This window comes from Dipodomys spectabilis, unplaced genomic scaffold, assembly GCF_019054845.1.
Source record: "Dipodomys spectabilis isolate Male_0828 unplaced genomic scaffold, ASM1905484v1 ptg000015l, whole genome shotgun sequence".
NCBI lineage: Eukaryota > Metazoa > Chordata > Mammalia > Rodentia > Heteromyidae > Dipodomys > Dipodomys spectabilis.
The window spans coordinates 11,109,100-11,127,295 of record NW_024870692.1 but is presented as its reverse complement, the minus strand read 5'-3'; the positions used below and the strand labels follow the sequence as shown (position 1 = coordinate 11,127,295).

At 41.8% G+C, this 18,196-nt stretch overlaps 1 protein-coding gene across 2 annotated transcripts in view; it reads right to left on the bottom strand.

Annotated features, from left to right (window-relative positions):
• Positions 1-3,160: 3,160 nt before the first annotated feature.
• Sulf1 (sulfatase 1) overlaps positions 3,161-18,196 on the bottom strand; it is an 85,958-nt gene continuing 70,922 nt past the window's right edge. Inside the window, exons 17-20 of one of the 2 annotated variants that reach the window (XM_042666978.1) lie at positions 15,683-15,825; positions 15,457-15,580; positions 12,908-12,941; positions 4,675-4,791 (exon numbers count right to left, since the gene is read on the bottom strand). In XM_042666978.1, coding sequence (XP_042522912.1) covers positions 4,761-4,791; positions 12,908-12,941; positions 15,457-15,580; positions 15,683-15,825 — 332 coding nt within the window. In that variant the 3' untranslated portion in view covers positions 4,675-4,760. Of the gene's footprint in view, positions 4,792-12,907; positions 12,942-15,456; positions 15,581-15,682; positions 15,826-18,196 lie in introns of both variants that reach the window. The other variant, XM_042666969.1, reaches the window with a different exon arrangement.

Here is an 18,196-nt window from a genome sequence, read left to right as displayed (position 1 = left end):
AGCAAAGGGATCAATATACTGTGCTCACTTTTGAATTTAAATGTCAAAATTTGATGCAGTTCCAACTTATAATACCAACATAAATCAGTAGGGAGCTAAAACTGTTTTTTTTTTTTTTTTTTTTTTTGGCCTGCTGGAATGGCTGAGGAGCTAGGCACTGAGGAAAGAGCAAGTTTGTCCTGGATCAAGTTGTTCTAAATATGTTCCTGTTCAACACTCACATAGAGGATTACTTTAGAAATCAATGTAAGTGGTCACTTTTGCCCTGACCCCAAGCAAAGATGTGTTTCATTATAGTAGCCTGCCACCTAGTGTTCAATATGAAAAACACATGCTCTATTAATACAGGTTTCCTGGCTGGAGTGGGTTGGGAGTAGCAAGGTACATGATTTCTTTTCTTCCACTGAAAATGACTAGCAGTTGATTGGTTCCTAGGAAGCGAGAGACCTGTGAGGAAAGGGAGGAGGATATAGATTATGGCTCTTTAGAGTCTAGTGGGAGAGTAGAAAATCCAGACAGTAGATAGTACCTTTACTCCGTGCCTCCATGTGCCAGTTGTTGAGTTCGGTCAGCCCCAAAGACTTTGACTCCCTTTGTCCCTATCTCTGTTGCTGTCCCTATGTGAGGTATCAGGGGCTCCCCAATACCAACGAGAAGAATCTGAGGTGTGCAAACCACCCTCTCCACTTGCTTACACAGCAGGGGGCTTGTCAGAAGGCTCAGAGCAACATGCTAGCCAAGTCTTCATCTTCAACCTAACTTAGAGCAAGGTGGTCACATTCACGTGCTTGTTGGTAGAAACTGGGACACAGCAAAAACACGAGTGGCTGGTTATTCTCGCTTAGACATGATACATAAACTGTTGTTTAGGAAAGAGTGCAAGCCGGAAGAGAGATGTGCGGGAGCGGGGAAGTCCAGGAATGTTGGTGAGAACTGGTAATATTTGGAACAATATGGGAATCTGATGAACAGATGAGACTTCTACAGGTTGAAATGGAGCCTGAAAGTAGATGTAAATGGAGGAAAGCTGGAAAGATAAAAGGTGGCACTAGTTCAGAGGCCAAGGTGACAGGTGAAGCAGAGGAGGGGTGAGGGGATCAGGGAGGGCTGGCATTGTTGTGGCTGCATCTACCAACATGGCAGGCAGGAAAGTCCATGAAACTCTTACCGTTAATTCACTAGCAAAAAGCCAGAGTAGAGCTGTGGCTGAAGTCTTCTGAGCAGAGGGTGGGTCTCATATAGAGCTATGAACAAGATGCCTCTGCCTCTGTGTTGAGAGTTGGGAGAGCAGAAGAGAATCATTGCAGCTGTTATAGTAGTTTAGTGAGTTGCCAGAGCTTTGAAGACAGGCTGGTAGGGCTTATATAAAGATGCGCGCGCGCATGCGCGCGCACACGCGCGCGCGTGTATGTGTGTGTGTGTGTGTATGTGTGTGTGCATGCACTTGTGTGTATGTGCATGCCAATGCTGGGGCTTGAACTCAGGGTTTGGGTGGTGTCCCTTAACTTTTTCACTCAAGGCTGGTGCTCTACCATTTGAACCACAGCTCTACTTGTGGTTTTTTTTTTTGCTGGTTAATTGGAGGTAAAAGTTTCATGGACTTCCTGCCTGGGATGGCTTCATACCTTGATTCTCAGATTTCAGCCTTATGAGTAGATAGGATGACAGACATAAGCCACTAGTGCCAGTTGTATAAAGCTGTAATGAATCTGAGGATTAACTGAGATATTTTCTGTGAAGATGAGGAGCTATCAAACAGAATTGGGCTGAACTGGGGAACTGATGACTTTAGGTAAAGGCTGTTATCTCAAACTTTGTTCTCTTGATGAAACTGCAGTTCCTTCAGTCCTCCAAAGATTCCAGTCCTGAAATCCTTTGTTTCCTGCCATTCCCCTTCTTTACTTTTAACCCTCTATTTTTGACATTTCAGATTCTTTACTCTTTAACCTGGAGGCCAATGCAAAAGATTTGTTACAGCAGAAAGGAGAGAATGTAAAGTCTTGGAAAGGGTTAGGCTTCCATGGTCCCCAAAGAAATGCAGCTACCCTTGGTGGGTCTGTCTTCTTACTTTTTAGAAAAGCCCATTTATACTGCTGGGGCCCAGCCATGTGGTGGTGCGGGGGGGGGGGGGGGGGGACACAGGAATGTGTCAACATGGGGATCCTGGTTCAAAAATGACTATTTCCACAGTGTTAACACAACTTGGAGTCCTCTGCATCTTCCCAGGCTGCATGTGTGAGAAGCCTCCTGGTTCACCTCTGCCTTCTCCTCCCCCTGACAGCAGAGAAAAGCTCCACGTTGAAATCATTTAACTGAGAATGCTCTACCTTGCACTGACTTTGGGATAGTTTTACAACCTGGCTGGTACTTAGATCAGAACTCAATTTGTGAGGAATGGTTGTATCAAAAAAAATGGTTAAGTTCACTTCTCTGAAACAGGTAAAGTTTAAACACTTTTTATTTCAAGAAATATTGCTTCTAGACTTTCCTGAAGCCAGAATTGTTCTATAAAAGTATCACAGAGTATTATACAAGATTAAAAAAGAAACACCACAGTATGCTTCCTAAGATCTTGAATTTTTTTTTAACAGAGCACATCATTCATGACCATAAATATGTTTATTCTGTCATTCAGCAGATGACACACAAATCTGATAAACAGCTAGTTAATTTTAACATATGTACAGAGTCTATGATAAAGACTTAAAGTTACCAAAGATTCAACTATGACATTAAATTTTCTTTAAAAGGTTTCACCCTTAAACACTTAAAGAAAACATAATGAATCTTAATTCTTGAATTATCTAAAATGAAAAAAATAGTTAATTCAAACAAAAAATCTTCTTAGGAAATTGAATGGGGTACTGAACTCTCCACGAGGTAACTTTCTGTTGGCATTTAAAACAAGAATATTTTTAAGAATACAGATTTTCAAACGCAATTTTGAACTAAACGTCATAAAAAATCAGGACTAGTGACAGTCTCTATAACTCAATGTTGCACAATTAACTTCCCTTGTGGTGTGTTTAAATTGTGGCGCAATCATGAATTCATTGAAAAAAGTCTTACACAAATCCAAAACTATCCATATTTCCTCAGCACTCAAACTTCATTAATCAAGGCAAGAAAATTAAAGCTAACATTAAAATGTCTTTAGTTCTTGTTGTTGTTTTTTTCCTCTTTCTGTTAAGGAAACAACCAAAAATTAGCCATTTTTAAGCATAAGGTGAACAACTAGCACAGAGAGATCAGGCAATTTTTGTCCTGCTTACTTATTTATTTTTACTGCCAACATTATTAGCCATGCCTTTCTGCTAATCAAGTTTAGCAAGTCGAGGTAAAACACATGCAATAGTATCCTGGCAAAAGCATACGTTAAACAATATGTGATCCATACTGTGTGTCTTCCTTGGGGCTTGTTTGACTTTCTCATACCGAGAGGCAACAGTGTGGCTGATAGGCCTGAAAAATACAATAGTACCACTACCCCCAAACAGACATGGCATTCCAATCTCAAAGTGCAACAATCATCGAAGCAAAAATGATGACATGGAAAAAGTTCCAGTGGTAAAAAAATGAATCAGAACTCCATTGTGCAGGCAGTTAATGAGAATTGACAGATTCACCAGGGGGAGAAAGAGAGAGTCAAGTTTTAGGGACTTAGAAGGCACAATTCTAGCCATTTTGATTGGATAACCTTTATATATGCATGGCCCTATGATAGTCAAATGATAATACTGTTTTAGTACCAAGAAACAACACAAAAGAGACAAAATGATATCCCCCTCCAACCTTTCTTTTTACTCCGGGCAAATACTGGATTGCCACAATGAGTCCCAGTGGGAATATCACTTGCTCACATGATTTCAACCACACAGATACACCCAGGGTGGCTTGGAATGTTGGTAGATAGGATTGCTGTTATTAATTTACTAGTAAAAAGTTGACCAAAAAAATACTGTGATTGGGGTCAGGGAACAGAGGAGAGAGGCGAGGAGGCACTGCCTTTTAAATACTGTTCAATATCCTTTGTGTAATTCTTCACCTTGGCCAGCTTCCTCTCCACACTGCTGGAAAGAACAGGCTGCTGTATGCTGGATGTGTTGAGCGTCTGATGAAGGTTTCCATCAGAATGCACAGGAAGATACAGTTGATCTTCAAAAACATCTTCTCCTGGCCCATCATCCTGGGGAAGTGCTACCTGATGCCTGTGAATGGGCTGCAGCCCGGGGTGGGGCGGAAGCGCAAGCTCTGTCATGCCATGGCGGCTGAAAGCACTTTCAGGATGGATGACCTCTTCCTGTTCCATCCACTTTTCAGTTTGACCATTTCTCCAGTGTTCAGAATTCCAATGATTCACTTCTGGAATGTCATTATTCCATTCAAGTTTACTATCTGGACTTAATGTGGGTTGGTTCAAATACAGAGGCTGAAGGTCAGCTGGCAAGGTCAAATGAGGTACTTCCCCAACCATAAGACTTGGGTCTTCATCGGACTCTGCCGAAGCCATCTCCCCTGGCACTGAGAGCTCAGCAGAGTCAACCAAGAACTCATCACTTTGAGCAGGTTGAGTCTGGCTTGTTTCATTTTGCTCAGAGTGACTGCTCAGCAGTGCAAATACTCTATCTACATCCTTCAAGTAATTAGTCCAGTCCAGCAGACTAAGGCTATAGTTGTGTCTGTCCTCATAGATGCTTTCATTCACGCTGTATAACTCCTCCAAACCTTGCCAGTTGGTGTCTGCAGGGAGGTTAGGCAGGCTAACCTTCCCATCCATCCCAGAGCTGTCCTCTGTGGAGACAGGAAGGATGCTTCATCAGTGCAAAAATCCTTTCCTACTTAACTGGACAAGCACCTTATGCTATTTTTTTTAAACAAACCAGTTTGAAATAGAACGCTAGAAAGTATTTTCCCCTAGATATTTCTTTTTTCTTTTAAAGTTAATTTTATTGTCAAGGTGGCCCCTAGAAATTTCTTACCGAGGAGTTGCCATACTCATAGGTGACTTAGTGACAGCAGGAATAGGAAGAAAGTTGAGGCAAGTGAAAACCCGTGTGCATGTGCATCAGCTAGAGGTGGTGTGGATCTCTCCTACCTGCCATACCTGTCCTGGGACTCAGGGTTTATTCCTGTTACTCTAACCAGAAGAGTATGGGCATGAGTCTGTTTGAATCTTGGTCCTTCTTTTGTCAAATGTAGGAATAGGTGTATGGCAAATCCATTGTTATTTACAGGGTGGCTGGGTGGCTGATGGATTTCAAAGCATTTTAATGTAATAGGCAATATGTAGTACAGTATCTTTATTTTATAGTCTCTGGTACTCAGATGTGTAATCAAGTGCATCTTCAATTCAAATTTGATCTGTTTCCTTGAGGGTTTTTTTTGGCCTAGAAGTTCTATACTATAGATAAATCTATGTCTTTTTTAATAAATCTCCATCTGAATTTTTTCACAAAGAAGATAGCAGCTTTCCCCTTCTCATATCTGCATACATCATCAAGAGGACTATAGCCCTGGGACGAAACGAAACAAAACAAACCAACCTTTCTCAGTGTGCCCAAGTAGCATTTAGAAAGGCCCATCACTAACTTTGATCAGTGTGATGAACTACTTACAAAGCAAGACAGAGCAGCAAGAAAAACTAGTAAAACCACACAAAACTCACAGCTTCCGTGCAACTAGAAGAGAAAATATTCTAAAATCCTCAGACCACCTGCAAATAAAAAAATGTGAATACCAAATCCCAGCAGAGTTGCAGGTCACATTCTGGCCATAAACCCTGGGGAGAGAGTAGTCAGAGAGAGATGAGGAGTGAGAATCCAGTTGGAAGTGAGAAGCGAGAGCGCAAATGAGGCTCACGTGAAGCTATCACTGGGGAGAAGCCTCAGCACCATGTGGGAAACACTGTCCAGGGTTTTGGTAAGACACACACGCGATTCGGGGTGGAAGTCTTCGAAGGGCATCGCTTCAGGGAGCAAAGACCACCAAGGAAAGGAGAGATAACCTTTGGAGACTGGTTGGTAAAAGAAAGGAGCCCAAGTGGGGAGATCTCAGGTCCTGCAAAGGGGAAAACAAGAGAAACAAGAGACTGGAGGTCCTATGACCTATCTACCCCCACCCTGAAATCATGAGTATACTGGGTGACACTGACAAAAAAAGAACTGGGAATTGTGTGAATGAATAGTCTAAACCCTGCAAATAAAAGCCTAACTCTATACAAAACAGTAGAAAAGAAAATACAAAACAGGAATTAAAACAACAACAACCTATTATCTTATGACAATATCCCTGCTAAAATAAACCATCAAGTGAAGAAAGCCACAATACACCAGTGCTAAGCAAGTTAATCTGAGGATGTGAAAGTGTCCTAGGAGAGAAATGAAAGTATGCAGAATCTCATACCCAGCCAGATCCTTTGTCAAGTATCAAGGAAGTTTAAAGATTCCTACAAGAATGCACTAACTGGGCTGGGAATGTGGCTTAGTGGTAGAGTGTTTGCCTAGCATGAAGCCCTGCATTCGATTCCTTAGTACCACATCAACAGAAAAAGCCAGAAGTGGCACTGTGGCTCAAGTGATGGAGTGCTAGCCTTGAGCAAAAGAAGCTCAGGGACAGTGCCCAGGCCCTGAGTTCAAGTCCCAGGATTGGTAATAAATAAAGAATGCACAAACTGCTAGGCATTAGTGGTATATGCCTGTAATCCTAGCTACCCAGGAGGCTAAGAACTGAAGATCACAATTTGAAGCTAGCCCAGGTAAGAAAGTTCGTGAGATTCTTAGCTCCAATTAACCACTAGAAAACCAGAAGTGGAGCTGTGGCTCAAAGTGGTAGAGCGCTAGTCTTGAGCAGAAAAAGGGTGGGGAGAGGGGAGAGGGGGAGAGAAAGAGACAGAGAGAGAGAGACAGAGAGAGAGAGACAGAGAGAGAGAGAGAGAGTGGGAGAGACAGAGAGAGAGGGAGAGACAGAGAGAGTACCCTAGACCCCGAGTTCAAGCCTCATGACAAAGAAAAACAAACAAAAAATTCAGGAACTACTGTGCACATTAGCTCTTTTTGAGCACTTTTCTAGAAACATTCAAGTAAAACAGATGCAGAAGAAGGGCTAAAAAACATTGGCATTGCGCTGGGAAGGTGGCTCAGTGGTAGAGCACTTGCCTTGCTGCCTGAGGCCCTGGGTTTGATTCCTCAGCACCACATAAGCAAAAAGAAAAAAGCCGGAAGTGGTGCTGTGGCTCAAGTGGTAGAGCACTAGCCTTGAGCTGAAGAGCTGAGGGACAGCGCCCACACCCAGAGTTCAGGCCCACGACCGGACCCCCCCCCCCCAAAAAAAAAAAACACATTGGCATTATATAGGACAAAGAAGAAACAGGGCACCTGAAAATGGAAGAAATGGAGAGATGAATGAGGATAAGCTCATTGAATGTTTCTTTGGGAGTCAAGGAAGGCCAGTACATATAGAACAGTAAGAAAGCATCTGGTTAAATAAGAAAACAGGGGCAAATGACATTTAAAGAACTGCAAGTATTAGGACAACTTATTGGAGGAAAACAAAGTTTCTACTAAGTTCCAAAGCAAAACTGAGCAATCTTTATAAGAAATCTTTATAAGAAATGGTAGAAGATTCAAGGTAAAATACGCAGAAACAATAGGAGACAGTTAATCCAGGTCAGACCCAATGGACTAGAAATAAACTGGAACGCCTACTGGAACATTGGAACCACCAAGGGGCCCTTTTGGAGTTTTCCCTTGTGGTGGACACTTCGGTGTATGGAGTGAGTGGACGGGGTGGGAGCTACAGGAATGGAGGAGGGGCATTCCTAGACCTGGGCCTCTCACATCCTTGCAGCTACATCATGCAGACAACTGTCTGCCAGCAGCACAGACAAAGGCTACAGATGGCTTCCGGGAAGGCTGCAGGGTCAGTGCAGGCAGGAGGCTGTATGGCTACATAATTCTTTTTTAGGTCATCTCAACTTCCTCTTTTACTCCTCTACACAGTGATCCCAGGATTGGGGCTGCGACTGCTCAGATAACTTCTCAGGAAAACAGCTTATTAAAATGGAGCCAATAGAGATGGAAAACCTAATCAGAACAAGTTCATAGAAGAAAAAGAAAAGTTACTAAAAACAATTTAAACACAAAACAAAACCCCCCATTCAACAAAGACAACCCAGGGCCCCATGGGTCTCAGAGGAGAGTTCTGAGATAGCTTCAGAATCCTAATGTTGTGACTGTTTGGAGAACAAAGTCAAACAGAATGTCAAACTCTTTTTATGAAGTAAGGCAATCATAATATTCAACGTATATATGCAAAAATTTAACTAGGTAGGGTTGGGAAGGGTGGGAGAGAATGATGATTGGAATGACATTGTCAAGATGCATTGTACTACCAAACTGGACATTTTTTGGGGGGGGAGTCTGGTCGTGGGGCCTGAACTCTGGGTCTGGGCACTGTCCCTCAGCTCTTCAGCTCAAGGCTAGCGCTCTACCTCTTGATCCACAGCGCCACTTCTGGCTTTTTTTCTTTTTGCTTATGTGGTGCTGAGGAATCGAACCCAGGGCCTCAAGCATGCAAGGCAAGTGCTTCACCACTGAGCCACCTTCCCAGCCCACAAACGATATTTTTAATAGAAATTTCTATATGTAACTGTTTAAGGATAATAAAATATAAAGTTAAATTTAAAAATATAGTGTGCAGATGTGTGTGTAGGGAGAGAGAGTGAGAGAGGGAGAGAGGGAGGGGGAGAGAGAGAGAGAGAGAGAGAGAGAGAGAGAGAGAGAGAGAGAGAGAGAGAGAGGGAGAGAGAAAACATCATCAAAAACAGTAACAAAAAATCCAAACCCCAATAAAGCCAGTAGGGAAGAAAACCATTAAGTGAAGAAACCAGAACACAATAGTGCCAAGCAAATTAATCTTAAAACTATTCCCACAACTTTTTATGTAAACACAGTTATGTCAAAATAGAAAGTTTAAAAAAATTAATACATTAGTATGTAAATTCTGGTTTTTGCCAATCCTCAGCTGTTGGGCTATGCTGAATTTCTTTAGTTAGAAAGCAAAGGTGTGTATGTTTGTTCTGAAAATCAAATCTTTAGAATAAATGTAATTATTTCAAGTTACTGGTAATAGTCACTGGCCCTAGAAGCAGAAAGGATGTGAAATCACTAAGAGACCCTTAAGAAGACAGCTGGAGTTGGAGCTGAGTTTTAGTTCCTCCCAACGAAACATACAAGATATACTAACAGCCTTTGGACTGATGTCTCTTACTGTTTCCTTTTACACACTGCTTCATTCATGTAAGTGCTAGTATCTCATTTTTGACTTTACTACTTATATCCTCCACTGCCTAGGGCTTGTTACAGACCCTTGCATGCCAAATATGTGCACCAGTGAGGCTGGGATTTGAACCCAAGGCAGTCTGGCACCAACACCCATGCAGATAACCTCAGGGCCATATAGCCGTACCATCATGTCCATCTTCAGTGCTCACTGATTGAAAATTAGCTAGCACAAAGTGGACAGAGTTTGGTTGCTGAGGGTGGAGTTCAGAGCTCCTCTTGCCTGCCAGGTAGAGGAGTTGGCAGGAAGGATCAGACAGCACTTGCTAGATCAAGGCTGCAAGAACTGTCTGCTCCTCACAGCCATGGGCCCTCCGCCCAGCTGATCTGGGTGGATATGAAAGGGTGATGGCAGCAGTGGCTTTCATGCTCAGTAGGAAGAACAAGCATCCCCTAGACCTGTTGATCCTTTTCTGTTTTGTATCACAGTTAGATGCTCCTTTCACCCCCAGCCAAATGATTTCTGGAGTCTTGTGTGCCTGGGCTGGGCCCTTTCAGCTGGTCTTAGCTGAAAAAGACTATGTAGGTCAAGTCTCAGCAGTTCCTGACTCATGGAATTTACAGCACCAAAACCAACAAAAACCCAAACCAAAATAATAAACAACAAACAAACAAAATAACAAACTACCAAACCAAATAACAACAACAACAAAAACAAAACAATAAAGCAAAACAAAAAAAATGGCACCTAATGACTCATGCCTATAATCTTAGCTACTTAGGAAACAGAGTTGTGAGGATGGCAGTTCAAAGTCAGCACAGGCAGGAAAGCCCAGGACCCTTATTTCCAAATAACCAGCAAGAAGCTATAAGTGGAGTTGTGGCTCAAGTGGTAGAGCATTAGTCTTGAACAACACACACACACACACACACACACACACACACACACACACACACACACACACACACACACACACACACACACACACACACACACACCGAACTGTTTTGCTTTTTGAAAACCCTCTAAATAAATCTCTCAAGATTCATTTTTGACAATCCATGGAGAGAAGGCTGTTTATAAACATTTGTTTAGTTTAGGTTGTAAATAAGAACCTTTCTAAAACACTCTGTTGAATTTTCCAGTTTCAGATTATTCAGGTTGGCTTGTTAAGAGTCCTCTCAAAAGCTTTTCTCATCAAACTTCAGAGTTAACAAACAAACACACCGATTAGTTTTCTTAAGCCTAACGAAATCAAAGAAGGAAGGCTTCTAAATGTTCTTTCGTGCACACGAGGGCCTTTGCACTGTGCCCTCCCTCATCCATTAGCAATCTCTGCCACATTGACAGTGCTCCCCTCCAACCCAGCAAAGCCCAGGAGCAGGTGAGACTGCATTGAACACTGCACTTGGAGGTCCAGTATGTCTCTGGATGTGACAGGCAAATGTCCTTAGTAACCCCGTGTGAGGATCCCTGTCTACAATGGGGACATGTCTAAGCCACTTGCTGATGCACTATACGAGATGGTGGTGTGGATAATGCCAGCGGCATTGAGTGCTACATTATCCTCTGCCTTGCCATTTGGTAAGTAGCTTGGAAGGGGACAAGAAGGACAGCAGGGAACATGTCACCTCTGCACATTTCCACAGCTAGCGTTGCCAAGGCTGTGTCAGAATAACCTCAGGATCAATACATTATTGGGACTGTTGAGTGATGTGGCAGGCAGCAGGGATGGGGAGCAACCTAGATGCTTGTCACTTAATCATATCCAAGTACAGTTAAACACCCTTCATTAAAAAGTTGTTCAGGGATGACATCATGGTGCCATGGAAAATAACTGTGACTCAGGGCTCTGGCCAGGCCTATGTCTTAACCCATGAATATCCTCTTACCTCATTCATGACTGAAGTAAAAGGCTGTTAGACTGAAAATCCTTTAGTGCATCACCAAATCACTGCAAAGCCAATAGTATTATTTCCATTTATATCACACTTCAGAAATGTCTTAATGTAATCCTTGAGATGCAAGAAATCGTCCTGGTGTGTGGGCTATTGCTTGTCAGTCCATACCCTGAAGAATGGGTTCTTCTTCTGTTCTGCCTTATTTAAGTGTTCTGGGGGTGATATGGGGGTCATTGTGGGGCCAATGGAGGAAAGGAAAGAAGATGAGGGAGGAGGGCAATAGAAGAGATATATAAATGATTCTAGACATCCTCAGAAGTCCAGCTTCCTGGGTTTTCTTTCTGTCTTTCCCATCACTCATCCTATCGCCTCTTAGCCTCTTGGTGGAAGAGTGAGCTGGGTCTAGAAGAAGCACCTGAGACCCTTGCTCAGGAGGCCGCTGGGGGAGGTGCCAGGGTGAACGGGCTCTAGAGTGGCCATTTTCTTTGTTTTCTAGAGACAATATTGATATGGATGTAACTAGTGGAGTCCATGTTTCTTTGATGGACATTTCTCTTTTAGGCACATCCATCAGTGAGGAGCAGACATCTGTGCCCCAATCTCCCCCAGCAAGCACGCTTCTCACAGAGCCTCCCAAATTCAGTATTCAAGGGAGAAAATAGCAATGGCTGACATTCCGGAGTGACCTACTGCTACCATACCAGGTACTTACTCCCACACACAGTGAGTTAGAAGGAGAATGCAGATTAAAAAGGGATAAGATGTTCGCATGCAGGGTAGTTCATGAAATGTTTGTGTTTTAGCCATTACTAAGTATTATGTTGATACCTTTCGGAGCATTCATCCACTTTCTTTCTCTCTCTCCCTCTTTCTTTCCTTCCTTCCTTCCTTCCTTTCTTCTTTCCTTCCTTCCTTCCTTCCTTTTTCTTTCTTTCTTTCTTTCCTTTCTTTTTTTCCTTCCTTCCTTCTTTCTTTCTTTCTTTCTTTCCTTCCTTCTTTCTTTCTTTTCCTTCTTTCTTCATTTCTCTCTCTTTCTCTCTCTCTTGGATGGTACTTAAGTTTGAATCCAGCACCTTGTGCTTTCTAGGGAGGTGCTCTACCACTTGAGTCATGCCCCTGGCCCTCTGATTTAAGCATCTTGACTCAAGACACTCTTACCATTCACCTTATTTACTACCCCTTTCAGAGTCTTCTGAATCCTTATAGCCAGTGCTTCTTGTCACCGAAGTTAATGAAAATTATTAATAAGGGAGTTCTGCTTTCTCCAATGTGAGCTTTGGAACATTCCTGAATTTCTCAACAGTCCTTTTTATGCACCAATGGAATATTTAATAAAAATATCTCTAACTCATTTTTTATAAAGGCTTCCCACCAAATCCACGTGCAAGTCCTAAAGCAAAACAAACCTCCCACCCACCTCTCCCAGAGTACTTCCAAAGGCATTTCCCCTTCCACATCATTCCAGGCTTTTAAAAGCATCATCCAACAAGCAAAATAAGCATGGCAGTAAGTATAAGAGACCTCTTTTGGGAATGGGGAACTGATTTAAAAGCAAAATGACAAGTCTGTCACCAATGCCAAAACATGATGGAATGTGGTTAGGACAAACATGCACCCCGAGCTGCGATGAGAACCAGCCACATGGTAAGAAACATGTATGTAGTTGAAATGACAGGATCATGCAATTATTTAGAAATACACTGCCAAGAATAAAAAAGTCTGAATACCTGTGTAGGTCATAGCTTCCTCCATCTTTATTTCCTGATATAGGAAAATACAAGAGTAATTATGTTAGCTTTAGAACTCACAAAACCATTCACTAGGTAGTTTCCATGCACAACCTCTACACCCTAGAAAGAAACACATTGGGTTAAACATAGACAGTGTTGAAATGCCACAGAGATGTTCTATGAGAGAGGTTTAAAATAAGGACTAAGAGCTATAAATAAAAAAGTTTAAAGTTAAAAAAAAAAAAGGAAGAATTCCCGTGGGGGAAAAATAGTTGGAAAAGAGCAGAGTTCAATTAAAAGTGGTGAGGAAGGAACTTCCAGAAGTCTCAATAAAAGTTAAATGTTGGTCATTTTTAGAAAAACAATTACTCAAAAAACAGGCCAGTTATCATTGTCCTTAAGAATAGTCTAGAGAGGAGACTGGACCATTTAGAGTATAACAGACCTGGGGAGAGTGGGAATTTCATCATTAAGGACTCTATTGGATTTCATGCAGCAAAGCTCTTATGTCTTTACAAAGCAGTTATGAATGCCATGTTGTTTGAGGAAGAGATAACTGGGTGTAATATTTCTAGAGCATCTAATAGGTAGCTTAGTTTTCAGGCCTTTGTGGGCTGCTTTTCTTTCTCCTCCCTCCCTCCCTCCCTCCATCCCTCCCTTCCTTCCTTTTTTCCTCCCTCCCTCCCTCCCTCCCTCTCTTCCTTCCTTCCTTCCTTCCTCCCTTCCTTCCTCCCTTCCCTTCTCTTCCTTTTGTAATATTTTAGGAAAAGTTCAATAGATAGGCAGGAAATCTGAAAATGCTTGAGTTGAGTGGAGTTAGTGACCTGTTTCTCAAGTTTGGTCCTCTCATGGTTTTGCAATAAATTTCCACTCAACTAAGAAGTGTTGATTGATAACTGAAGTGTGGCCTCTCTCATTGAATTTCTACTTTCTTATAGGATACCCATAGCTCAAAGGCCTTTAGTTCTCTACAGTGGTAGAATGACAAGCAAGGATGTTGATCATTTCAGGAGGAGAAACTCTTTTTCCCCCACAAGTCACAGGAGGCAAAAATTTGTCACTTCTGTTGCTGGGGATACTGGTTAAATATGGGACCCTCAGATAAAGATTAAAATTGGCTTATTAAAGTGGGCTCCTGACCAGGTAAATTGAGGGGAATGAGTGGGGTTGAGAGAGATGGGGGAGAATGGTCAAAAGGGTTGACATTAATCAAGCTGCATTGTGCTCACAAACCGAGATCCCTTTGTACAAACAGAATCCCTTTGTACAACTTATATATTATATGTTACTTATAAGTAATAAGGAATAATAATAATTTTTTTAAAAAGTGCTGGGTGCTGGTGACTCAAACCTACAATCTTACTCAGGAGGGTGAGATTTAAAGATAAGAGTCTGGGGTGGAAGGTGAAGTGATTGTTGATTCTACTGCAAAAGCAGCATTTCTACGGTTCAAAGCTAGCCCAGGCAGGAAAGCCTATGAGACTCTTATCTTTAACTAACTACCAAAAAAGCTGGAAGTTTGAAGCTGTGGTTCACATGGTTGAGCATTAGCTTTGAGCAAAAAGGCTCAGGGACAGCACCTAGGCTCCGAGTTCAAGCCCCAGGACCAGTACAAAAATAAATAAATACATATAAATAAATGTATTTAAAAATAAAAAATAAACTGAGCTCCTACAAAGTGGTTCCTAATGTCTGTAAGTCCAGCTTGCTTTTTACCCACTGGGGGTTGACATGCTGTGTACATACCAATGCCCTTGCTAGCTTCAGTTCTTTTCTTTTCTCCTATGGGAAGCTGATACTTAAATTTCTAGAGTTATAATAGAACAAGTGAGGAAAGAGTTGGGGCAACACTGAATGAGCTATGTCTCCATGAGCCAAAGGAAAAGTCAGTTACACACTGCAGACTGGAGAGGGAACCTCTGGCGAATTCCATCTCAGGTCCCAAGTTAGTGAACTTCTCAAGTATCTCTATTTTCAGATGGGAACTATTGGAAAAAGTAATCAAATTCACTATGACATGGGCAGGGATCCAACTGGAGGAGCTCCAAACTGACAAGCAGAAACAGGGCCACTGTGTATTTCTACCAAGTTCCCCTAAAAACAAAACAGAACAAAAAAAGAGGACCTTCTGGTTTTGTTAGAATATATCTTATGATTGTTGACAGCGATAGCAAGGAAATCTCCAACGCTTACAGCTCAACTTCCAACAGTTACTACAGAATTTACTATTAGAATAGTCCTCTGGGAGAGATTGGAAGGAAACACTTAACCCAATCTTTTGGTAGTTGGAGTTTTTCATTGCTATATACTCTGAATTAAACTTAGAGAGAGATCAAATTATGCTTTAAATTGCCTGGAAAGTTTCCCCTATGACTACCCCTGAACAGTATGTTTCTGCACATATACAAGTTTCAAAGGCAGAAAACTTAGTAACACAAAGAATTTTCCAAGATATATATATATATATATATATATATATATATATGTGTGTGTGTGTGTGTGTGTGTGTGTGTGTATATATACATATATAATTTTTTTTTCCTTACCAACTTCAAGGCCTTTAGGTCGTGGGTTACACTGCTTATACCCTTGGCAGCTTCTGAGTTCCATCAACTGTATGTGTAGCTGATTCAAAATGCCACGTTCTACTGTGTGCACTGTATTGGTGAGCTGTGAACAAAGAAGGCAGGGCACCAGATATAAGTTCCTGTTCTGGTTATCCGAGCACCAACAATATCCATAAAGTGAAAGTATATTATCTTGTAGTTTTACCTGGTAAGGATCTGTGTTCATATCAAAATATTCCAAAAAGCCAGTAGCAAACTCGCAGAAAAGAAAATTATGTGTCTCATTTACTGTACGTAAACACCAGTAAGTGTTATTGTTAGAACTTGTGCAGGCACAGAAGGATCCCACTGTTGAGCAAGAAAGAAAAAACAAAACAAAACAAAAAGACAAATACAATGAAACAGCTTGGACAGTCCATTTTTGGTAGGTAGATGTTCTACTGCTAAACCAGGCTTCCAGCCTCGGTGTGTGTGTGTATGTGTGTGTGTGTGTGTGTGTCTGTGTGTGTCTGTGTCTGTGTGTGTCCGTGTGTCCGTGTGTGTCTGTGTGTTGTATGTAAAGGCAAATGTGCTTTGAGATAGGGCTTTGCTTCCTTCCTGGGCATACACCCGGACCACAATCTGCCTATTTTAGGCTTCCTATCATCGCTGGGAGATGGAATGTTTCAGATTTTTCTGGCCTAGAACCCTGATGCGTCCATTCTTAATCTCCCAAGTAACTGGGATATATAGGTAGATCCACTAGTACTTGGCTAATTTTCTTTCTTACAAATATTATGGTTTGATGTTAAAGATAACTATGTCGCCTCTCCCACATACATTTGATGTAAATCCAGGTGAATACAGAAAACAAGATGAGGAGCTCTGAGAGGTTGAAGGCCAAGGTTAAGTTGCAGCCCATTAGGCAGTTCTGTCCTTAACGATGTTAGACAGTGCTCGACAAAGAAGGGTTAGTGACTGGAGTATGAGAAGAAGAAGAAGAAAACCAGAATCTGGTAATCTGTTTGGAAAAAGGAAAAAGAAATGGCTGTTTCTTAAAGGGATGAAGCTGGCCCCTCACTTCTTCTCTGGGTCAGGAGCAAGGCCTCCCGAGGCTGGCCTCCGCAGTGTCAGAGGCTCTGGAGATAGCTCAAGCCCAGCGTGGTGGTCTGGGGGAGGCATCATTTGGAATCATTGTGGACTTTCTCCACCACTTTAATTTGTGATGGGCTTTGGCCATGAGCATCATTGGTACTATGAAGAGGTTCCCTTAAATATTCGTAGAATGTATTTAAAAGAGATATACGCATTAGCCTGCCTATGTAATTGTAACCCCTCTGTACAGTATGTGCACAAAAAAATTAAATTAAATTAAAAAAATTAAAAAAAAAGAATTTAAAAATGAATCTCTCTCTCTCTCACCCAAAGCAGAAGTTCTGAATGTGCTTAAATTTCCTATTGTTATTATTATTTTTTAATATAGTTTTTATTGTGAAAATACTGTACAGAGGGGTTACAATTAGATGGGCAAGATAATGAGTACATTCCTTATCAAGCATTGTAGCCTCCTCCTTTGTTTACCCTTTCCATCCCTTCCCAGCCTCCCCCTGCCCCCCCACCAAAGTTGTAAAGTTTGTTTTCAACATGACAACTTGTACTTCTCATTGTTGCAACGGGTCCACCTGTATCCTTATTTAAACGACTTGTTTTTCCCCATCTCCTCCACAAGTTATACCGACATCAAATACAATGAAAGCAGGGGTTATACTGGTCCCTCCCCCACAGTATAACCCCTGCTTTCATTGTATTTGATGTCGGTATAATTTGTGGAGGGGAAGGGGAAAAACAAGTCCTTTAAGGATACAGGTGGACCCGTTGCAACAATGAGAAGTGCAAGTTGTCATGTCCAAAACCAGCTTTACAACGTTGGTGCGGGGAGGGGGTGGGGCTGGGGGGGGTGGGAAGGATTGGGACTGGGGGGGGAGGGGGGAGGCTGGGAAGGGATGTGAAGGGTAAACAAAGGAGGAGGCTGCAATGCTTGGTAAGAAATGTATGCATTATCCTGCCCATGTAATTGTAACCCCTCTGTACAGTATGTTCACAAATAAAATAAGATAAATTAAGAAAAAATAAATGCGTTAGAAACAAATACATGAAAGAAAAAAAATTTGAATACATATCTTAGGGTTCATTTTCCTAACATCACCTTATCTGACCTTTTCTGCTTGACTCATACATATACTAGATATTGCAAATAAGGGAAACCATGGGACCTATGTTTCTTCGGGCTTGGCTTACTTCACTTAATATAATTTTTTTCCAAGTCTTTCCATTTCCTAACAAATGGGGAAATATCATTCTTTCTGATGGAGGCATAGAATTCCATTGTGTATATATACCACATTTTCTTGATCCATTCAACTACTGAGGGGCATCTGGGTTGCTTCCATATCTTAGCTATGGTAAATAAGGCTGCAATAAACATAGTTGTGCTGGTAGCTTTAGTGTGGTCTTGTTTGTGATCATTTGGGTAAATGCCCAAAAGTGGGATTGCTGGGTCATAGGGGAGCTCTATGTGAAGTCTTTTGAGGAACCTCCATACTACTTTCCAAAGTGGTTGAACAAGTTTACATTCCCACCAACAATGCAGTAGGGTTCCCTTCTGTCCACATCCCCTCCAGCATCTGTTGTTATTATAGTTCTTGATTATAGCCATTCTAACTGGGGTGAGGTGGTATCT